This window comes from Uloborus diversus, chromosome 7, assembly GCF_026930045.1.
Source record: "Uloborus diversus isolate 005 chromosome 7, Udiv.v.3.1, whole genome shotgun sequence".
In the NCBI taxonomy this organism is placed as follows: Eukaryota; Metazoa; Arthropoda; class Arachnida; order Araneae; family Uloboridae; genus Uloborus; species Uloborus diversus.
Window position 1 is genome coordinate 18,955,378 of NC_072737.1, and position 24,647 is coordinate 18,980,024.

At 35.3% G+C, this 24,647-nt stretch overlaps 1 protein-coding gene across 1 annotated transcript in view; it reads left to right on the top strand.

Moving 5' to 3' along the window:
• The window catches only part of LOC129226308 (ubiquitin carboxyl-terminal hydrolase 34-like), a 148,735-nt gene that overhangs the window by 30,337 nt on the left and 93,751 nt on the right, over positions 1 to 24,647 (top strand). Inside the window, 13 exon segments of the mRNA XM_054860911.1 lie at positions 3,544 to 3,954; positions 5,284 to 5,601; positions 7,805 to 7,869; positions 11,283 to 11,467; positions 11,540 to 11,622; positions 14,301 to 14,428; positions 15,019 to 15,108; positions 15,195 to 15,284; positions 15,941 to 16,023; positions 17,054 to 17,208; positions 18,831 to 18,947; positions 21,734 to 21,833; positions 22,656 to 22,741. Of these exon segments, the coding sequence (XP_054716886.1) occupies positions 3,544 to 3,954; positions 5,284 to 5,601; positions 7,805 to 7,869; positions 11,283 to 11,467; positions 11,540 to 11,622; positions 14,301 to 14,428; positions 15,019 to 15,108; positions 15,195 to 15,284; positions 15,941 to 16,023; positions 17,054 to 17,208; positions 18,831 to 18,947; positions 21,734 to 21,833; positions 22,656 to 22,741 (1,911 nt within the window).

The following is a 24,647-nucleotide window of genomic DNA, read 5'->3' on the forward strand; positions in this document are numbered from 1 at the left end:
TGCCACTTCAAGGTTATACTTATATACTTTGAAGAAATAAATTAATAATAATGTGATTAATACATTGGTACTTGATGTAACTATCCTATTGAATCAGTTTTATTCATCAGTTGTTTAAATTTAACGTAAGTAATGTAAGTTCTTCGGATGGGAGAATGTCAGATGGCCACTACTGTCCAACCACGGATTGTATGGAATTTTCAAACGTCCAGATGTGAGATTAATCTATCTGAATGAGGGGGAAAAGTAAAAATTTGATGCCGGTACCCCTCTCATTTGAATGAGACTCTGCTTCTACAAAAGCTGACATCGCTAAAAAAATAATAGATTTGTCCTTTCCGGCTGTAAAACGGATGTTTGTCTTTCTATACAATCCGTGGTCAGGCAGTAGTGGTACACTAAGTGTTCAAATCTCTGCACTGAAATTTTCAGATTTTGGAGTAGCCACTGCTGGATCAAATTTGAGGTTTGGAGAAAAGAATGGATGAAAAATTGAACACAATGAAGTTCTGGCATTTTTAAAAATTTTGATGATTAAGGAAGAGTTGGGCTATAATACACTAATTGAGTTTCAAGAGTGGCAATTAATATTGTAGACCCACAGTTTAAAAATATACTTCACTGTGGCTACTACTAGTGCATTTTAAACCTTGAAGTGGCCACTACTGAAGCACTGACCACTACTGGTGCGTTTACCTTGAAGCTTAAAGAAAAATTTGGAAAATAAAGATCAAAAACTTCTTTATTTAAAGAAAGAGTTGTGGTTTGTTGGACTCGCATGCTACTGTGGATGAAATACCCAAAGTTCGAAGAACTAAAATGGGTTGGTGCAAGCCCAACGAAAAGTTTGTGGGGTGATCTGCTCGGGGGAAAAATGGGATTAAAAACACGTATTTAACAGTCAAAAACAATTTTATTCAATAACTATAAATGTATCTTAAAACGTGTAATATCAACAAGGGTCAGTAAGCTATTTTTAAACCCACAAACATTTTGACTGAAAATAAACCCTCCCCACAAGAAACACATTCATAGGAACACTTTTCAAAATACAGTATCGTTCAGTTTCAAAAATTTACAGACTAGTCCAACGCTAGTCCATCTTGAGTCCAATGCCAATATAATAGAATAGTCCTGGTAAAACTTAATATGAAAGTCCATACCACTCAGGAAATTCCCTCCTTAATACTTGGCATATCGAAATGTGAAGGCCTGATCCATCTATATTGTTACGAAAGGAGGTAAATTATTTTCCAAAAGTGTTGGCAACCTTAATTTGCATTAGTTTTTCTCATTCGTTCTTTCCTTCTTGCAACGAGATCGCGTCAGCAGAATATTCAAATTGCCGGTAGCATTTAAGCTCCCGGCACTTTGCCTCATTCTCTTCCCTTTCAATTTCAACCCAAGTCAGACTTGGTTGTTTTCTTTCGGCAGCTCAGTCGAGTCTGTCCGTTTTTGCCGATAGCTTCGGCTTACTGCTCTTGACATGAATATCATAGCTCAATATGTTTAACGTTTCATACTTTGACTTAGAATGTTAGCTTCAGAAGTCATTTAAAGTATAATGAGCTACTTAATATTGTAAAGAGCGTATTCTCAATATTTCGTTTAACATGTCATTGTATATATCATAGCCATCATAAACAAGTTACTTTTTAACTTTGGCTCTTCTTGATGTTGCACAAGATAAATATGTTTTTTCAAGAAGTATCATACGTCCTGGTTGAGCTTCCACTAAAAGTTAATAAGCTGAGCACTTTTAAAAGCTCACAGTTTAACATATATGATCCTACGTGAAAGTTGATTGCTGCCCGTACCATTTGTGGCCAGCCACCATGCTGGACCTTTCACAGACTTGACCTTTCGGATACGAAGAACTGTCACATCCGGTGAAGAGCCCTTGGACATTCAGTCCAGCCCAACTTCAGGACACCTAATCTAATCCAGCATGAACCTTCGAAGGTCCTGTGAAGCCTACATCCAACAACATCAACCTCCGTGAAAGAAACTCCAATCTTTCATTTCCTTCACCACCAAACTATCTCAAGGTGACTAATGGAACCTGCCTGCTCCTTTAGTCGGGCACAACAAACTTATTTCCTACATTTTTTAAATAAAAATGAAGTCGACTCGACAATGTGGAACTGATAAACTGGAGCACACTGCTCCCAACATCACACCGAACTGCAGTTCGGGTGACATCAAAACAAAAAGTTGAGTAAGAGATTGATTGAGTTCATTCACTTAAGTACATTTCCCAATCCCACCCACGGATGATGTGACGCATATTGAATCACCTGCATAAATTATCACTGTGAAACAACACAAGAACATTTATATTTTAACGGTGAAACCTTTTTAAATAGTTGTCCACATGCACTCAGCAAAAGTTGCTCAACATAGTTGCAGAGATGTCCCATCATCGCGCTGTGGAAACAAATGAACGATTCTGTTGGAGTTTCTACTTTTTGAGGAACAATTTGCCTGCGGGTTAGATAATGGGACAATTTTCAATGTTTATGATGGAAGTTACTAAAACTTCCTTAAACCTTTTGGGAATTGTCTTCAAGAACTAAAATTTTGTATTTTTGCCAACATGGGTCTTGACAACTTACGATGTTTAAACAAAAAGCCGAAAGGCTAAATTCCGTAAGTCAGTCAACAATATTACTTGCTTATACAAGCAGAGATGATACCACACAGTGGAAGATGCAGAATCGATGTTAATGTGAAGAAATGAACATTGGAAACTTATTTAAAATCTTACCAAAAATTTATTGGTCCATAGAAACAAAAATAAGTTAATAAAAAATAAACCCTGGCCATAAGCGAAGGTGGAATTCACAACTTCCCTACACCTACCGGACCTCAGGGCATATTTTAAGAAAATTTGACTGTGTGAGCAACTCCAACTTCCTTAGAGGGGGGGGGGGGGGGTTTGTAAATGTGCAGTTTATGTTCCACAAAACTCTCTGTTTACGTGCTGCCATCTATGAGTTTTGGACTGCGAGACATCATTATTTAATAGTTTTATTTATTTAAAAAACTTTTGCTTGTGAGAACAGTTAGGGATCACGCTTCCATTTTTTTACAGAAAAATAAAAAATATATAGAAACCTATAACCATTGGAAAAATTTAGAAAAATGTAGGTGAGCAATTTTATTTGACTGTGTGGGCAATTGCCCAAAAAAACCCCATTAAAATATACCCTGCCGAACCTAACACACGAGAGGCTGACGAACAAAAAAGAGAGAAAATGATTGGAATCGTTCACTATTTATACTTGCCTGATTTGCATATGATTGGGCGTCAAAGGATGCCAACCTAAAACTGAAACTTTACACGTGTCAAAAGAGTTGAGAAGTTAATCTAATTTGAATAAAGTCGATTTTATATTACATTGCATTAGGAATGAGAACGTGGTTAAATATCGCTTACCGATGTCTGTCAGGTCTTCCAGACTTCCGGATTCCAGAATCTGGCTCTTGTACTGTATTACATATTCTTTCACATTTTCTGATGAGGGAACGTTTTGCTTTCAGCTGGACAGCTCCCAGGTGAGCGACCGCCCTCGGAGCAGCATCGAGGGCAGCGAGCACACCAACGGCAGCCCCTCCAGCAGCCCCTGCGACGTGGAGCGCCACAAGCGGCTGCTCCAGCAGGCGCAGCGCAAGCGCAATGCCTCCCAGCGCCACCAGGACGGCCGCAAGTGGCGCCACGCCTGCCCCGTCCGCGTGCGCCAGTCCATCTTCGTCGAGAGCAAGGCGCCGTTCGCCGAGAACAGCTCCAGCGGGGAGGACAGCGAGCTCAGCAGCGTGACGGACGACAGCCTCCAGAGCGACACGGACAACGCGGACTGCTCGGAGGAACCCCCGCCGGCGGAGGGCAAGGCGGAGAACTCGGAGGACTCCGGCCGGGAGGGGGCCGGGCCGTGCAATATCTGGAGCCGGAAGGTGAGGGTGATGGGATGAAACCCGTTTCTGGTAAATTCGTAAATTGGATGCTTCACTTGCCAAATCGATGAACTCCACAAAACAATGTCGGGAAAAGTGATGAAGAAGATAGTGTTGTCCGTAGGAGTGAATGGGCCCTTATGTTACATTTTCTGCCATCAAAGGAACAGAAATGTACTGAACCAAAAGTGTAATATAAATTCACATCAAGCACTATTAAAGCAGAAATGAGGATTTTTTTTAAAAGTGGAGTTAATCAATTTGGCAACTGAGCCATCCAATTAGGAGAGTATAATAGATGACTTTTAACTCTTTTAGAAGAAGAAATAGCTTTATTTGCTATCAACACTTAAAACAAAAACATAATCATTTTAAATAACTATTTCTACGATGACACATTTAATCTGAAGTAAAAAGTGTTAAAAAAATATTGTACGAGTTGCCTGGATAAAATGAATATCGCCGGTAAGAATAATTTTCCTATTATTCAATAGACTAGTTAAGTATTGTCTAATTCTTTCTTGTCTTTAATGAAGCCTTGCTTTATGTTTATTATTTCATGTGCATGCTTTAATTTCTTTCATCTGTTTGTACGAGTTAACTTTGTTATTGTTCAGTTCTTAATTTATTATTTAAAGAAATACAACTTTCTCAATTATTCTGTGTGATTAATGAACACTGGCTCTGTAAAACTAACTTCTAACACAATCCCATTGCGAGGGAAAAAAAGTGAAGTCTACCGACGACACAAACATCGTGTATTAGATCGCTGAGTGCAAGTAGCCAAAATCCTAAGAGAGGGTTCTTTTATCATCCACCTAATTACTATATCATTCACTAAAGCCATGTAAGATCAGATGCCGACGCCCAATACACGTGTCTAATGTAATTGGCTCGAGTCAGCAATGACAAAATAAGCCACACCTCCTACGGCGTCACCCTAGTGACACTCCCCTTCATTGACCTTCAAATGTGCGTACGAAAAGCGAGCAAGATAGCATCTGATATATTTCCGATTAGGAATCAATGAAAAATACCACGTAGGAAAGTACTGATACTAGATTAATACAATGCAGATTGACAGGACCCGACTAACTAAAAATGAGGCCCAAGGCCCACAATAATTTGGAGGTCCCCTGAAGGCTATTATTTTAAAAATGTGTGCATTTTTTATATAGTTGTAATGCTATGCATAATTCTTTAAGTAATTTGGCTCCTTTTAGGAAGAGGGGGCCCCAGGCCCAGGCCTAGTTGGCTTGTGCAGTAATCAGGCCCTGCAGATTGAATAGTAAGAAGTGAAAAACATAATGTGGCATTTTTATCTAACAGGTGATCCGGCGGAAGCGGGCGAGGTTCGTCGCCGGCAAGAAGCGGGCCAAGAAGCGCCAGCCCGAGCTCTCCGAGGAGAGCGTGGAGAACTGCAATCCCGACGTGCACGGGACTTCTCCCGTGCACTGCGTCACCTCGGTGAAGGACGGCAAATTCGCCGGCAATCCCGGCGAGCACAAACATTCTGACGTTTCGCCTTCAACGGACAAAAAACTTTCTGTCGGTCCCCCCGCCCCCCGGATCCTCCCGGAGCTGGTGAAGGCCGTCCTGGAGAGGGACGAGAACATGGCGGGCTTTAACGAGGGGATGGATCCTGATGTTTATGAGTGTAGACAATACCTGGCGAATTTGAGGCCGCAGAGGCATGTTTCCATACCCGGGTGAGTTGGATTTTTATGGTTGGTTTTGGGAGCAATGTGTTATAAAATTAATGTAACTTATCTGTTTTAAAGCAGCAGAGTGAAGCACTTTCTGTGAAACCTTTTATTCAACACAAAACACAACTTGCTTCTTGCAAGATATATCTGAACACATAGTGAAAATGCAAAACATGTGGCTGAAAGCCAACAGTTGTAAGTGCAGTTACATGTGTTAGATTTAAGACTTTAAATCAATTTAAAACAATCAACTTCATTTACATAATTTTACTTTATAATGTTTTTATCTGCATTTTCAGTTTGGCAACACTTTTTAGGTTTTGTATGTGCTGTATTCTTCTAGACTTAGTTTAACAGTTTATTCCATGTTGTGATGTGTCGTGTTTCGTAGTTACGTTATATGTTTAATATGATTGTTTGCCAGTTTTACTTTTAGTCGAAAAAAAATTGTTTTTATAAGAATGTTGACGAACTCTGCTGAGCAAAATTTAACATGTACAGCCAACACCTGATTGGTCCATTGACATCATCATATTTAAATTAGCTTCCAGCCCTTGACCAATCACATGTTGACTACGGTTAAGATACTGAATCACTAATTTTATATTAAGAAATACTTTAATTTATATTTATTTTAATAGATAATTAAATATATGTATTATTTATTAACATGAAAGAATACTCTACACAATGCCCCTGTAATACTGCAGTGAACAGGTAATGCAGTATCTACAGACAAGAGTTTTCGAGATATTTGAGGAAATGTGTGCTGGATTCAATGCTGCCAGTAGGGAAATATTGCACTTTGATGTTTTTTTTCGCACCTGTTTTTCAGCGGAAACTGAATAAGCGAGCTTGTGCAATAAAGTTGACGTACAAGATGACAAAAATGCAAAAGAAATGAAAGAATTTGCAGTTACTGCCCTTTACCTGCCCATGGCAGAATACTAAGTGCCTTTTGCATTTGCCGCAAAAAGTGAACATCCGTCGACACCTGGGCTGTCTTCTGGTATGGAGGATGACACTACTTGTTGGCAATCCAACAATGCCGTTACTATGGCGATGGATTCAAACGTGCACCTCCTGCTTGTGTTTGCCGAGCTCATCGGGTAGCGACCGGTCGATAGATCACGTGACAGCTAATGACATCAGTCAATGCCAAAGCATTGGAGCTGACGTCATTATTTGTCATGTGATCAACCGATTGTTGAGCTACCGGTCGCTCGTCGAACACAACCCCTGAATATCCGTTCATGCATGGCCCCACTTAATTCTTTTAGGCCGTGACAATCGCTGAAACTCATGACAACAAAGAGGGCGCTGCAGGGAACCAACGTTTTCAGTATGTTGTCCTTGATTGGTGGATGCAGGGCTTCAGTTTAGTGCCTCTTGTGGTCAAAATGGGCGAAGTCCAATCAAAAATAAACAAACTTTGAAAAGTTGACATAGATTTGTGGATGCAGGAGCTGCATCGGTTTAACCCAGAAAAGTCATAAGTTGTCAAGGCCTGTTAAGCGTCATCACCATCTAGTGGGGCCTTGATACATGATAGTCATTCTTAACTCAGCACTAACCGGCAGCCATCCGGCAAAAGCATTGCTATGGCGATAGCTCCAAGCAATTCAAATCAAATTGTTGATTGGGTAATTTCCAAGTTTAAATTTATAAATTAACCGATTGCCAAATTCTTGGCTATTAATTTCTAACACCTTTAATAGATGGTAATGGCCTACATCCTAACATTGTCTGGTCCTCATTTTGAAATCATTTTTGCTTTGTGTTAAAGAAGAAAGCGGTAGGCATTTAATATTTATTACAATGGGGTTGTTTTGGAGACACACTTCTAAAGCTATCCATGAAAAGATAGCGAGTCATTGGTAAGATCCTTGCCAAATAGCTCAATGGTAATTTTTCGAGTTCTTCATTCAAGGTGTCCTTTGTATTTATCAGGCACTTCTCAATAAGTGTTGCAAGTATCTGCCGTTGCCCTGGGAAGGTAAAGGGCAGTATCTGCAGAAATGAGTTCTTGAGGTGATTATTTGATGAAACCAGTTTTGGATTCCATACTATAACAACAGTAATATTTTAGAATTGGACATTGCTTTCATGCTTTATTTTCAGCGGAAACCAAGTAAGCAAGCTCGTACAATAAAGCTAAAGTACAATAGATGGCAAAAATGCAAAAAAAAAAAAAAAAGACAACTTTACAGTTACTGCTACTTACCTCCCTATGGCAGTGCTCTCCTGGAACTCGATGATTAGTTTATCTTTGTGATTAGATATATTTTTATTCATACTTATTGCATAAACTATTGCTGCAATGTTTGATACAAGTATTAAATATGTTTTTGCTATGTAAACATTCCATTGTGGGGATTTGAAAACAAATTGATCGTCAAAGAGATTGAAATTCTATCTGTAGTGAGTTTGAGTCCAGGAGACCCTATAGCACTTACAGTCTTGAAATTTTGTTCAAAATTATTTCAATTCCCAGGGGTTTGCATTGAACCAAAATTTTATAAAAGTACAAATGTGATGACCAGCAACAGGCTCTGGGCCCAGCTAGGCTGGTCCTAGTCAGTTTATTAATCCTCAATGAATTATCAATAGCTCTCTTAAAGCTATCTTAAAGCCCTTTCTTTCCAGTCAGCCAACGCCTCAAGTAAAGTTTTCCCTTCTATTCCTATATCAGCTAGTTTGCCAAGAAGAGCAATGTGCGGTACCTTATCAAAAGCTTTTTCAAAATCGATATAAACAACATTTACTCACTTTTTGTTGTCTAGAGTCAAGCTAACCTTGTCATAGAAATGTAATAAATTAGTAGCACATCACGATTTACCTTTCCTGAAACCATACTGCAAACTAGTCAACAGACAATTAGTCTCTAAGAAATTTATAATCTTAATTTTGATTAAAGTTTCGAAAATCATACAAACCACTGAAGTCAGACTCTATAATTCCCTGCATTATCTTTAGACCCTTTCTGGAAGAGCAGCGGCGTTATGTTAGCTAGTTTCCAGTCCTTTGGCACTGTCTCCGATTTATAAGAAGCATTGAAAATATTTACGATTACATCTGCTGATTCCTGTGCACATTCAACTAAAATTTTTGGATAAATATTATCTGGTCCCAGAGCTTTAGTTGCTGTGATTTTTTCAAATGAAATAGAACCTCCTCTCTGAAAAAAACAAAATCCTCAAGCTGCATACTAGCTTGTGTCTTGCTAATGTCAACTATTGAGATACAGTTAAAGTTAAACACACTGGAAGGAAAGTTATTAAGAACTTTGCAATATCCTTATTGTTTTGGATTAAATTTCCATGCTTCCAGGGGCCCAATTTGACAACTTTGTGCTTTCCCAGAATTTGCAGCGAGCAAAGAACCTTTTAGAATTCCCATCCATGTTATGTGCTAGACCTTGTTTTAATTCACTTTTCTGAATCCATACCAAATACTTAAAATTACGCCTTGACAACAATACTGGAGCCTATCTGCACTCAGACCAGCTTCTTTAATTGACGAAAAGCAGCTTGCTTATAGATTAGAGCTTCTTTTATCTCCCTGGAGAACCACATGGGCCAAATTTTAGTATGAACACTTTTTCTCCTAAATGGAACATAGTCCCCAACGGTTTTAGCAAGTTTATCCTTAAATTCCGTCCACTGCAGATCTACGTCGCTATTTTCCAATCCTGACAAAAAGACCTCTTTCAAGCCCTGCCTGAGTGCAAAAATATCAGTGTTTCTGAAATTGGGCACAAACCTAAAATTTTCATTTTGTACACATAAAATTTAATCGAGAACATTATACCGTTATAGCCACTAGCTCCAATATGTTCCCCTACACACAATCTCCGAACAGAACTCCCTATGTTACAGAAAACTAGATCCAAAATTGCTTCCTCTCGAGTTCCATTTTGGTTTTAAATTTTGAATTAGTTTTTTTTATTAATTTTCTAAGCTAAAATTTCATATAAATTGCTGATTCAAGAGTTGAAAATTTTTCCACCGCCATTAACATCCTATGTTGTTCAAAAAAGCTTTTTGTCTGCATCAGATTGAGCTTGTTCCAATTTTCTCAATTAATTAGAATAGCAGATATAAGGATTTCTAATTAAGCGAAAGTCATAGGCTCAACTGCATTCAAGCCCCGAGCTAAAGAGCAAAATTTTACTAGTGATAACGAATTTGAAGCGACTTTTCAAACACACAAAACAGCCCTTTTGCTGTACTCAAGAATCTCTCATTACCCATAGCTGTAAAATTTATTATAAGGTAGTTTGTATCCTGGTGAAGAGGTGCTCTTTGAAACTTTTTCGAAAGTAAATAATTTTGTTGTACATATTTTTATCAAGTTCTTTTTGTCTTTGGGTTGGAGTGGGAGTTTAATATTTTTCTAACTACCAAACGGCACAACCTTGAGGGTCACGGATCTGGATGAAATTTTAGATTTAGATCAAATCTCACTAGATATGAACTCAGGTGAAATGGTTTGACTGCATAGTCCCTAGTTCGATCGCAATCGGGATCCAAAGTTTCTAGTTTAGCTTCAGAAAAAACAACGGTTTTTCCTTTCAAATTAAACATTTTTTACTCTTTTCTTGATATTGCATTACAGTATCACCCAACTGAATGTATTCACCATATAGAATAAATTTCACCGCCCCTGCGTTGTATTAACAAGAGATACAATAGATGTTAAGGGAGCAAATATTGTGCAAAAGTTTCAAATTCTAAAGAAAACGTTATTGGAGTTCCGGCACCAAGCAAGCAAATTTAGAGCCTCCTTGCAGCCAAATTAGAGCCTATGCACTCGAAGTATTTTATCTGGGCTTATGTCTAGTACAAATTGAACTAAATCCAGAAGTTAATCCAGATTTGTGACTCTCAAGTTTTTGCTGTCTGAACCACACTAATATACAGGACTCCAAAATTCCATTGTTGTTTACACTGTAATTTGAAACTTTGGGACAATATCTGCCCTCTTAAGTTATTTAGTGTGTCTTGTTAGTACAACTAGGGATGGGAGGATTTATTCTATTTGTGAATGCATTAATTGGCTCATACTGCAATGCAAATGCAAAAAAAAAGGGTCAAAAAACCATTCCTTTTTTCGACTTGAATAATAACTTGAATCCCCATTGCAGCCTAACTAGTGCTTATGCAGTCAAACCGCTTTACCTGGGCTCATATCTAGTGAGAATTGACCTAAATCCAGAATTTCTTGCAGATCTGTGAACCTGAAGGTCGTGCCGTTTAGTACAGTGAAATTCCGTTACAGCGAATACCAATACAACGAAGTTTCCGTTTCAACGAACTACATTTTCAGTCCCTATATAATTCCTATTACATTATTTAAATTCCACTACAACGAATTTCCCGTTACAACGAACAAAACTTGCAGTCCCTTGAAGTTCGTTGCAACGGGATTTCACTGTAGTTAGCAAGGAGTAAGAAAATTCGTAACTCCTCTGCAGTTTCGGAAAGAGTGGTTGACAGGAGTGATAAAGTTTGAATGGCCCTTGGACAGCTAAAAGTTGGGCCACACTGCTCCAAATAAATGTTGTTTGTTTATATTGTCTTATTGCTCTTAAATAAGAATCACTTCATCATTTTCCTACAGGGACCTGGTGGAAGACATCCTGAGTCCGGACGAGGGCAGCTGTGGCAGCTCCAGGGTCAGCAACAAGTCCGAGAAGAACCTGGCCGATTTCGAGGGGGAAGAAGAGAGCGGGTGCGAGGACGAACTCGTGCGACTGTCCGCTCGAGCCCACCCCCTGGCTCACACGTCCAACGCACCCCCCAGGGGTCTGGCCTGCATGTACCCCGGACAGTTGGGGGGCAAGCACCCCTCCTTCCTGGGTCGCGGTCCCAGGGAAGTGAGGATAGACCACTTCGAGCTGGACGCCGTCTGCGAGCCGGGACAGACCCTGCTGTGGGATATCCTGCAAGATGACCGGATAGTAAGTAGTTGATAATTGTAATATTTTCCTCAAACCCCTATGTAATTACTCTCTACTCGTGACTATGTAATTACTCTCTACTCGTGACTATGTAATTACTCTCTACTCGTGACTATGTAATTACTCTCTACTCGTGACTATGTCATTACTCTCTACTCGTGAGGTTTATGAACTTCTCTCTGAAATTACACAAGGCTAGGGCCCATTCATTAATTACGTAAGGGTCCCGGGGGAGGGGGGTTGGAAAAATCTCTACATCCTCTTACTTTGAGTGAGGAGGGTCAAACCCATTCTTACGTAATATTTTCCAAGTCAATATTTTATATTAGAAATTGCGCCATCAAGTGGTTTAGCAGTGATCATATTTCATTTGCGTTTGAAAGGTCAAAAATTTAATTGGATGAGCTGATTTTTATTTGTTTTACAAAGAATGAATTGCGTAAAATTCTACAAAAGAATTGCACTCAAGGGCGCCCATATAGGGGGCAAGGGGGGGGGGCTCATGCCCCCCTTTTGAAATGAGAACTTCCTTGCTTTTAGTGCTTTTTTCATTGCAAAAATGTAAAAAAATTTCTTTTCCACCCATTAATGAATAAGTTATTAAAAATATCAAATTTTAATGTCTCTAATCTGTACTGAAATCGGTTTCTGTGGGGAAAATATTTTGCTAAACCATGGGGAAAATTTTTGAGCCCCCCCCTTAAAATTTTGCATATGGGCACCCTTGATTGCACTATGTATGGCATGTTTTATTTTTAATTAGTATCGCATCATATACGAAAAGAAAAAAAATCAAAAAAACATTCAGTCTAGATTCCAACTTTTTAGTAAATATTTCTTTAAACAAAAAGGTTTAATTTCATAATTGTGAATTTAATAACGATTCCAGTGATGTAAGATTCACTATTTTATTATTTTAAAAAACGAAATGGAATCTTACGTAAGAATACGGGGGGAGGGGTGTGAAAAATCTTACATACCCTTACATGGAAGGAGGGGTGGGTCAAAAATTGCCAAAACCATCCTTTTGTAATTAATGAATGGCCCCTAAAACAGATCTAATAATTATTCAAAAGTAGTTAATAAATCAATAGACCATCCTAGACATTCAATTTTTAATATTTAACGGCTTAGTTCCTTTTTTTTTTGCAATATTTTTGTCACCTGAATGTAACTATTAGTCTTATTTTTAATAGATTGTTTCATTTTAAAATTAAGCATCACATTTTAAGTATCAGCAATATTGGTTTTGGCAGCATTTGACAAGCCACTGAGCATTTTGTTTTGACCATAGGTAAAAAATGTTGAAAATGGAAAAGTACCACCCTTATCCAGGATTTTGTAAGCTTTTGTGGTTCTTTAGACTGTTCAAATTCTTTTCTGCTGAAATTTATCCTCTTTCACCTTAATACAATTTTTTCCCCCAAAATCATAACTTCAAAAAGATTTATGTCGTAAGATGCATTAAGAATTTGGGTTTTAAAAGTTATTAAAAAATAACTTATTGTGTTGCTGAGTGTTTTGTAAGTGTGCACAAGAAATTTTGAGTTCAATTTTTTTTTTGCTTCTGAAGTTGAAAATGCTCTTTTGATTCAGTCGCACAGTATGATATAAAAAGCTTTATTTTCCTTGCAACTGAAAGCTAGTAATAAAAATCACCAAATCACCTACAATTTATTCCCTCAGAATGTTTTTGCAATTGGTGTTTTCCACATCTATGTTGATTTATGGAAGATTTTTTTTTTTTTTGCAGATTGTGGCATAAAATACATTATTTTTGGTTATTAATCTTTCTCCTCTTATCTGCAAAATAAAAAACAGAGCTATTTAAAGGGAGCATTTTTTTTATAAAAAGGATTAAGAAGGGAAAATTATTCTCTTTGTAAGTCCATGGCTTAATCAAATATTCAGCTGAACAAAAGTCGTAATGTAGTTTTTTTTACAGAGTAGTCAAGTCAGCTGTTTCAGTCTTTTTCAATTATATGAGCATTTTAAGTGTTCCAAATCGTTGGTGGTCTGCTGGTCTGAGACCACTAAAAACCGTTTTGGACCACCAACAAATAAAACTCGGATACAAGTTACATACAAGATCGCAAGATCATTTTAATGTTTCAAATACTAAATTGAATTTATTTCTCAATTTTTGTGAGAAATAAAGACAAGTGCAAAAATGCTTTCAATCTTATATAGAAAACATGTTTCCTGTTTTTTTAAGAAGGACCAATCACATTCTCTATGGGCCAGTATAGCTTGATAAATACTGGTCCTTCAGATAATTATTATTTTTTCTTAATAAGGATGGGGGGATTCTAACACTGATTTAGTTTTACACAAAAAGCACTTTTTTTTTCAGTTAATAACATTTGTTCAAATATACCATTGTAATGGTTGTTTGTGACGTTAATAGTGTTTTAAAAAATTCAAATTATTTTTAAAATAAAATTTTGGTAGTGCATATCTTTGAAATTCACATGTCAAAGAAAAAAAAAATAAAAATTTGAAACAGTTTTTATTTTTTTTAGTCTGAAACTGATAAGATTTGAATTTCATGTCACTGTTTTAATAATTGTTAGTTTTCATTAACAATTATTAAAAATATTCAGGAAATACATTTAATTTTTAATGTTTCTTGCTTTATATTATGATATTTTGCTAATCCTCCTCCCCCTTGATCTTAGGGTCAGCTCAGTGAAGGTTTGTCCGTAGAGGCTGAAAAGATATTGTGCAATCTTGTTTGTTGGTCCACTGATAAAATGATCCGTATGAAATTTATAGAAGGATGTTTGCAAAACATAGCCAACAATAGGTGAGCTCAAAACCTCTAAATACATTAATTGTTATTTATACTGTAAAGGGAATATAGTATTTTAGAATTCTCTTAACGTTTGCACTCCTAACAGTAATTACTTTTTGTAAAAATTCGGTATTTGCCGAGTTTTTGTCAATTTTTCTTTACTTGAAGTATGATTGTTCAGTAAACATAAAGTATAGTTTTTATAAGAGGTGTTTACTGTATGTTTTTTAAATATTTGCAGCCATACTTGTCGACGAATATGATTAATCATAGGTTAAACTATTTAATTTATATCTCATTATGTTTTAGATGTATGCACCTTTGTTTTAGATTTGAAAGTTTGCTTGAACTTATGACTCAAATGCTACAGTTCACATTTCAGAACCATATGCAGGTGATAGAAACAATAGAATTTTTTAAAAAATGTTTTGCATTAATTTTTTTTTCTATTATCAGAAAAGAGACTTCTAAATTTGGAGTAGGCAAAATTCTTGTCCCCTTTAAGTTTGATTTAATTTTTTTACATAATATTATCTACATATAATAATATTTTGTATGATATTATGTACTTTGAAATTATAATTCCTTTTCTAATTTCCTAGATCTGTTATCATTTCTATGCGATTGTTACCCAAGTTGTTTGCTTCTTTTCAACAATTTCGAGGCAGTAGTGATACTCATTCAGTCACAATGTAAGTGTTTGATTATTATTTTAAGTACTATTTTCCCATTAAATGCAAAGGGGAAAAATGTTGACTCTATATTCTTTATTTTTTAGCTGGGCTGAAAAGGAGCATAAAATGATGAAACACTTTTTTAATAATCTTGTAAATTATACTTCTAATCGAGCTGATAGCAAATTTAATATGTAAGTATACTTGTTTTTCATTCATTATTTTTTAGTTCACTTAACGGCGAACTAAAAAAAATCGTGTTTTAAAAATATTATCTAGATTTTGTAATTTCAAATTCAAGATTAAATTATTTTAATATTTAGACTTTTTTTTTTCTTTTAGAAGTACTGATGTATTTTGTGTAACTATTGAGAGTGCTTTATTAGCACATCATTTAGCAAATGATTGATTTTAAATGAAAATCTTGCCTACAAAGCAGAAATTAAGAAATTTTATCGTTAAGGTTTCTTTTAATCAAATAGTTGATACATCTAAAATAATAAAACTCATATTTACTGTAACAAACAAATGGATCATTCTCTTATATTATGCTGGTTAGATAGGTTTTGCGCTAAATGATATGCAAATACTTCTTTCAAATAAATATTTAGCTGTTCAAGGAAAAAAAACATTTCAATTTAAAAATCCCACTTAGAATTTTGATCAGAGTGGGAGATCCCACCTTAATTCTTTTTTCCTAAGTTGAATCCTAAAAGCAAGAATTAAGCTGAAAACTTTGAACTTGTTACTCTCAGATTCTTTTATTTCTCACGTTGCATCATCCTTTATTGTGCTCTTCAGTTGATTCATCTTAATGCTTAAAATTTTAAAGCATCATTATGTTTTTCAGGTATTCTCATAAAGATGAAATTCAAGTTCGCCTGCATTTTTTAACGTGCGTTTTTTCTACGGCTGGCTCTCCTGAAAATTTTCGTAAGTTGGTGGACGTTTTCCATTCCTTATTTAACTTAAAGGATAGTAAAATTGAAATTTTGAATATTTATCTTCCCCTCTCCCCCTTTTCTAAAAATATTTGTAAATGGTAAACCAGTGCATAATAATTTCAAGCTCATTTTGCATAAAGCCACTATATTGTCTCAAAATTTTCAGTCTTTTCTCTTCAACTTGTAAAGCACTTTTCTTACTCTATTTCAAAATTATTTTTAAAATAAAATATTTTATTTATTTTATTTAAAAAAAAAAGCTTCCTCATAGTTTCCGAAACTTTCACAGTCGTCAGAAAATTTCACTCGAGTTCACTATCACCCATGGCACAAGCCAATGTCAAGAGAAATTTACTCAACTAGCCTCGTCACAAAGCCGTAATTGCGAGGGAATTATTCAGCGTTGAACAAAATAGAAGTTTCCGGTGTCCAAGGAATTCATCTAATAGAAATTCTATATCGCAAGATACTGTAAATTCAAATTTTATGAAAATTGATGTGAGCAGGAACAATAATAAGAATATTTAGTGGTTACAAATATTAAAAATGCTTCGCATCATTGGTCAAAATCCACCAGAGAATTTTTTAAAGTTGGCTTGCAGATTAGCATTTCATTTAAGTCTGCTGATAGGCTGATGTGAGATTTCCTCAAATCAGATTCAAAAAGTTAGTTGAGAGTTCCAACCTTGTTCCTTTACAAAAGTAATGTTTAAAGTAGTTGCTAAGAATCACTGCTAACAAGAATTTTTTTCAGTCACAATATTCACTATGCTATTTTTTTTTCGTAAAAAGCATTTAGCACAACAAAATGCAGTAACAGGTAGCAAAAAGGGTTATGTTATTTCTAGAGTGTTAGTTCCAACCTCTGCTTTATTTTTTAAAAATTCATGCAGGGGCGTAAAAAGGCCCAAAATTTTTTTTAATGGTAAAATGAAGCATATTAATTTTCATAACCTTCTGTTTTTCAGTTGAAATTGCATTTTTGATTTGAAATGTACGTACTTTTGATTTCTTTGCAGGTTTAAATCATGAACAAGTCGACACTTTATGGCAGTGTTTAGCAACTGACCCAGAGTGTGCTGATGAACTATTTGGTTGGCTCTTGAACCAAGCAAAAAGCAAAGATCAACACGCTCTTAGCATTTCTCTATTTAAGCATGTGCTGTTGGAAAAGGTACTCATTTCTAAGACAAAAATGTTTAATTCTCAAAAATTTTTTTTACAACTCAAGATTTCTTGCCGACTTGATCTGGATCAAATATTATTAATATTTTTTATGAAGTATGGAATTTTTTTATTGGAAAAAGAAAGAAAAGATCCAAATTAGTATATTTTGATGAACACTTAATTGGAAAAAGCTTTCATGTAGATGTCCAAAATTTCAGTAAAATGTATTCGAAGGGTTTTTATTAGATACTAAAAAACATATTTTACTGATGTTTCGAAGCTGTATACCATTGCTGAATGCATAAGGTTCTCTCTCTTTGTTAATTGTATGAAATCTCAGCAAAACCGCAGGATTTTTCCAGAAAGTTGAGCTGTGATGTTTATCTCTATTTTTGGGAGTTCAGCAGGAAAAGGATGTGTTATGGGTGCAGAATTGAGCTGGAATACTTTTGCAAAACTACTACAGAAGTAACCCAACTCATTTCTGCGACAATTATTCCTTTCTGTAACCCAAAAGAGGTAACCATTGTCAAGGTCATAACTCAAGTTATCCAAACTAAACTATACTTTAAACTTAATATAACCAATGATAAGATAAATAAATACCTTTGTGCTGAACAGAAAAGTAAGAAAAAAAAAACGTTAAAAAAAGCGCAAATTTGCCAATTACAGCAGACACGTGTTTCAGCGTTACAGGGAACGCCTTTTTCAATGCAAAAAGTAATGAACTTATGGATGAAAAGACATCCGACAAAAGGCGTTCCCTGTAACGCCGAAACACGTGTCTGCTGTAATTGGCAAATTTGTGCTTTTTTTAACGTTGTTTTTCTTACTTTTATAACCAACTAGCTGTACCCGACGTGCATTGCTACGCCAACAAAAAAACATCATTATACTGATTTTCATGACAATCGGTTGAACGGGGCAGAAGTTGCTACTCTGCAGTGCCACCTGGTGGCGAGTGGCTTCAATGAGCATATTATGCACCTTCTCCGTGGAAAAATACATATATATAGCAATTTTCATAATAATCGGTCCAGGTATCCAGTGAAGCCGTGACTATACTCAAATTTTGTACTCACGCAGTTTGCAAGATCAATCAATCGCTAAAAGTATCAAATAGAAAAAGTTTTAAATCCCCCCGTTGCATGAAAAGCCATAAAACAATAAAGAAAGAATTTATTTGTTCAAACTCAAGAAAAATGGCAACAGCTAACTTCTTATCAATGAGATCTTTCACGCGAATTAATTTCTGCAGCCAATAATTTTATTATTCGCATTTATCCAGTGGATTGTGACTTAAATTGGAATAAAAAAGGAACTATCGATTGGATTTTTTTCGAACTGGTCTATAAACATTCCCAGTACCAAAAATAACAAGCGGTGAAAGTTTCAGCCAAATCTGCCGGGTAGTTTTTGAGTTCATGGATGACATACAGACAAACATTCATTTCTATATATATAGATGATCTTATATACCTCTTTAAAACAACATAATATTCGTTTTCACTGACTAGAAAAAAAAAAGAAAAACCCAGGGAATGATTATGTATTAAAAAATGAACAATAGAAAATAAAGTGAAATATGTAATCATACAGCTAACACTCAGATGCTAAATTCTTTTCCAGATGCCTCAGCTACCTCCCGAATCCACTAGCATGATGGCTCTCAACCTCCTGCAGCAGCTGAGCAGCATAGCTCACTTGGCCACTGCCTCTTACGACACCCCTTCGTCTGCAGCTGATGTAATTACGCATTTTTGTGTTGGATCAATATACTGAACTGTTAACTTCTTTAATTGTGTGAATTCATTTTTATTTTTTCATTTTTCTGGTTTAAAATTATTTGAATTTTAATGATGTATGAACAAAGAGATTGCAGTTTTGATGCTATACTTTTAGCCTTTTTCAGCTTACATGATGTCACTTAAATTACTGAATTTTCTTGGAGGATTTCAGTTACAATATTTGTTTTTTTTTATGTGATCTCTGATAAGAAATTAAAAAAAAAAAAAAAACCCTTTGTGCTGAAAAATAAAAAATTTAGTGACAATTTTTAAAAAGTACGACATTTGCACAAAAGTGAGGTATTTTTCAGGGTAACAAGTTTCTTTCATGAAAGAACCCAATTGATGAAAAGATCATTTCTTTGCATTGGAAAAAATAATGCTTGTAACTCTGAAACGTGTGTTATTGCTTTTATTTGACTGTTTTTATGTGCTATCATTTTATTTTCCCACCAGCACCCTTTGCAACACCACCGTCTACCGGATCCAAACGATGCTGCTCCTATAGCGAAAACCCTCTCCAGGTTGCGTCCATATACTACACACACACACGTACACACTCAAACACATACACACACACTCAAACACATACACACACATACACCTGCACACACATACACCTGCACACACATACACCTGCACACACATACGCCTGCACACACATGCACCTACACACACATACACCTGCACACACATGCACCTACACACACATACACCTGCACACACATGCACCTACACACACATACACCTGCACACACATACACACACACACATACACACACGTACACCTACACACATACACACACACATACACCTACACACACAAACACACATACACCTACACACACATACACCTACACATACACACATACACCTACACATACATACACACAACTACCCACACATTCATGCCTGCACACAGACACAAACACATATGCCTACACACACATACCCTCCCACACCCACATTCATACACACATATACACACACATGCACACACATGCACCTAAACACATACACATACACACACCTACACACACATACACCTACACACAAGCACATACACACACATACACCTACACATACATACACACAACTACCCACACATTTATGCCTGCACACAGACACAAACACATATGCCTACACACACATACCCTTCCACACACACATTCATACACACAACTACCCACACACTTATGCCAGCACACAAACACACATGCCTACACACACATACCCCTACACACAAACACACATACCCCCCACACACAAACACACACGCCTACATACACACGCTCGTGATTGCGAAAAACATAATTTGAATTCAAGATGTCAAAATTCAAATTTTTTTTTTGCAAATTTTGCATTTTAGCATTGTTGTTAGCATTTTTCATAAATTTTACTGTCTTGATACCAACCCTTTAGAACTCTTACTGTAAACCACATCTTCCTGAGAAAGCATTCTTTCTTTACATCGGAAAGCAAAATAAATAAGCTTTTTTTTCCTCACAATAAATAAATGATTTAAATACCTTACATTTTGTTTTACACTTTAATCTTCAACATTTTTGAGGCATTTTTCCCAAAAAGAATATTTACAGTCTGCAGCTCATTTTTTTCTAACATTAATAATGTTTTCTGCTTTAGCTACCAGTTTGTTCGGCTCTCTTGACTCCCTTAAGAGATTTTTCGCCTCCAGCTCATGTGATTCCTATTCCGGGCTGATGAGTGCTAAAAAGCACGAAACTGGTCCTCGGATGGAATAATTGAGCTGGCGGTGTATTTCATGTATTAATAATGTTACCTGCATGGAATTATTTATTTAATCCCCGCAATTGCCCAGTGAAGTGGGTGTCTAACATATCAGGTTTAATTGTCGTAGTCTTTTCATCGTTTTCATGCACCCTTGCTTATAAAACAAATTTGCGTAAATTATAGACCTTTCCCAGACTAAAGATTCATAATTCACACATGTTATGTTGTGTTTTGCAATTCAATTTATTTTTTCCTTATTGGTTTTTTAAATAATTTTTCCATTTTTAGTAATTTATTTCTTGAAATTAGGTGTTTTTTTTAAAATATATTTTTTAAAGATTTGTTGATGAGCCTGAACTATGTCAAGGCCATGACTACGTTCAGTGATGATTTATGTTTTTAAACTTATTTTTCTTTCTGTTGTGAAAAAAATGTATATAAATAGAAGCATCGTGTTGAAACCAGGTAGTCAGGTATGTGGTATTCGCACTATGCTGCCGAGCTAAGAGCAAAAGTGGTATCTGCATCTGAGTTCAAAATGAGATACTGCTGGTTAAAGTTGTGTGCCTTCATGTATTTGATTCAGATGCAACTTTTTCAGAATTTTTTAAATAATATTTTCCAATGACAAATGCTCATAAAACGCTGTATTTAGATGAACTATGTGACAAAGAACCATGTGGTGACCTCATATCAATTTTAATTTAAAGTATGGACACAACTTTTGTGCTTAGCAGGGCAGTATGCTCATTTAAATGAATGAATTTAAAATAGTTTTGCAAGGGATTCTTAATTTTTCTAATGTTAGTCTTATTTGGCAAACATCAGTGAATTTTCAAATTCTGTGGTTAGCGATGCTGATTTTTTTTTCTGAAATCTCCCGTAACTTTTTTATAATGGAAAAGCATATGAACTCAAATGTAATCAGATGTATTATTTCATTGTTTTGTACTGAACATGCATTGAAATCATTTCATTATTTTCCTAATAAAGGTTAGTGGAATGAGACAACTGTGGGGCATCGCCCTACGTGCTCTAAATACAGATGTCAGCATGGCAGCCATTCAGTACCTGAATAACTACTACATAAATGGTAATTCATTTTGCTTGAACCAATTTTAGTGCTTCAACTGTTGCTATATTTGCAGATTTTTATACTGTAGTATTTATATCTTATGTGTCTGAGTATTTTCTATTTTGTTTATTATTTTAAATCCTTTCAAATGTACTTAATGGTTTCTTAGTTAAAAGTAATTTTTAATAAGTAAAAGCTTATTATTCTTTATCTAAATTCTTCTGCTAAATTTTTGTTGTAAGCTGGTAGTTGCAGTTTTTTTCTTTTAGTGTTGCAGTTTATTTTAATTTATTCGCACACCTAATGCAACACCGCCAGAAATCGAAAATTATTGATTTTGCGTTATATACATGTCCTGGCGCATTTTAATTAGTTCTATTAAAATGCAAGACATAGTCAAAAAAATTAACCTTATTTTAGAGATGCGTCAGTGTGTTACTATAAGAATTTAAGCTAAGGTGCATTACATTTAAATTGATTTTACTCTAAAAGGTAGTTTTTGCAAGTGTGGCAGTGTTGTTCTAGATGTGCAATATATTTAAATATTTTTACAAGAAAAAAAAAAGGAAATTATAAATTATCTTAATTACTGATCAGTTTTTAACTTTCTTGCAAGAATTTGGTTAAAAATGTTAGTATTAAAAAAAAAAACATTTATATATTTCTAATTACAATTAGTGCTTTACCATATTAGTTATTTATTATTATTATTATTTCATTTATTTATTCATTAATTTTTATTTCTTTGTTTATTTTTTATTCTTTTGAGCATCATCCATTTCTAGAAGCAGTTTTGTATGTGTTGTAAGTTAAGTATTGACCAAATGCCTTACTTTTTAGTACATCATGGAACATTAGAAAAAGAAGAAGAGTTCATTGAGCATTGTATGGAAAGCCTCATGAATGCATCCAAGCAAACACAAGAGGTACATGTTTATTATTTATTCTGTGTATTTGATAAGTATTGTTTATGAAATGTTATAAAATGTGATGTACGAAAATTTTATTACATTTTTTTTGTCGATGTTAAAGCTTTCATTGCACATTACATAAAACTATTCCACTTCAACTGTTGTAATTTCATGTTTGATTAAAACTTTAATTATCACTTTGTCATACATAGCTGTTTATTTTTCATTTTGCCTTGAAATGATCAAAAGTGAAACAAGTGTACTAATGTTACAAAATTTATAAATGTTTTAAAAGCTGTCCATAAATATTGGGACAGGTGGGGAGACACACACATACACCTTTAATTATTCGATTCTTTCCTAGTACTATTTAAAATAATGATAAGATTTTGTTTGAGAATAGTTTTAGTAAACTGAGGAGATAGATGCCTGCATTTATCTAAAAATTACTGTTGTTGCTCGATAGTTTCTGTAGTAATTACCTATTACTAGTTTATGTATCTTGTATGATAAAATCCTTTTTTGATCTCAAAATTCCTCTCATATACCAGTGGCTCAGCAATCTTACATTTTTATACAGTCAAACCTTGATATCTCAAACCTCTTTATCTCGAAACCCTTGATGTCTCGAAACAAAAATTTTCCCCAGCATTTTCTATAAAAACCCCTATGTATTTTCCATAGTTATCTCAAAATTTATTTTTTAAACCCTTGATATGTCTAAATTTTTGCGCAGAAGCAAGTTTTTACTGTCGTTTTGCTTTGGCAATTTTTGTAGTAAAACCAGTTACGGAGGCAATTGGTTAACGTTTTTCATCCCTTTTCTTAGAAATTTTGTGAATAGGGGATTGGAGCCGAATAATAGGGGAGTGTTGGCTTGAAGGGGGTGCAGTGTTTTCCCCAGAGATTAGAATCTTTGTGCTTTTCTCTCGAACATGTTGTCCACTTTGAGGAAAGGGGTTCGATTTTTCGTCCGTCAGTTTTCAAGCGAAAATGGAAAATGCGTTCCTCGTTTTCTTCATTCAGCTTTTTTACCTTCTACAAAATGGACTGCTGAGAACTTTTTGAATGTGGGGTTACTGGTTGAAGATGAAATTAGAATTTGTAAATTTTTAGGTGAAAAAACCAAGTTGAAATTGTTGTTCATTTCAAAATCTCATCCTGTGCACTTTTGACAGTTAGAAAATTTCAAATCTAGTGAAATATTAAAGACTATTTTATTGATCGTAATTCGAAGTGGTCCCATAGTACATATATAAATGTATATAGCGTACGTGTGTGTAAATTGGAGAGTAATTTTTTAAAAACCTTGATAATTCAAAAACTCGATATCTCGAAATTTTTCCCCGTCTCGAGAGATTTGAGATATCGAGGTTGTACTGTAATTTTTTTCTTTGATCATACTTGCACGCATCTTATTAATCTATTAGTGTTTATACCGCTGGCCGCTGCTTTCAACTCTGCTATTACATTGCTGATTGTGAGAAAGGCCAAATGGCTGTAGCATACCTGCCAACTCTACTGGATTTTCCGGGAGATTCCTGGTTTTTGATCATTTCTCTTGATTGTGTATGTGATGTAACAAACGTTTGGTTGTATTGAGAAGGATAATAAAAAATCCCTATTCCGCACGAAATAACAATGAAAAATACGTCAGAATCTGGATTTTTTAGATTTTTTCCCAGTAGATGGCAGGTATGCTGTAGCTTTTTCTTCTTTTCTGTCAATAGATGACATGACATGTTATGTACTATTGTAAAACTGAGAAATCGATCTGTTCAATGATCGATTATTCATTGAATATCAAATATTATATATTTAATGAAAACTATTAATAAGTGAAGGGATTTCATAAATCTTTTTTAAACAGTGCTTTTACCCATGTTACGTGATGTTTCTCAAATGTTTTGTGTGAATTTTT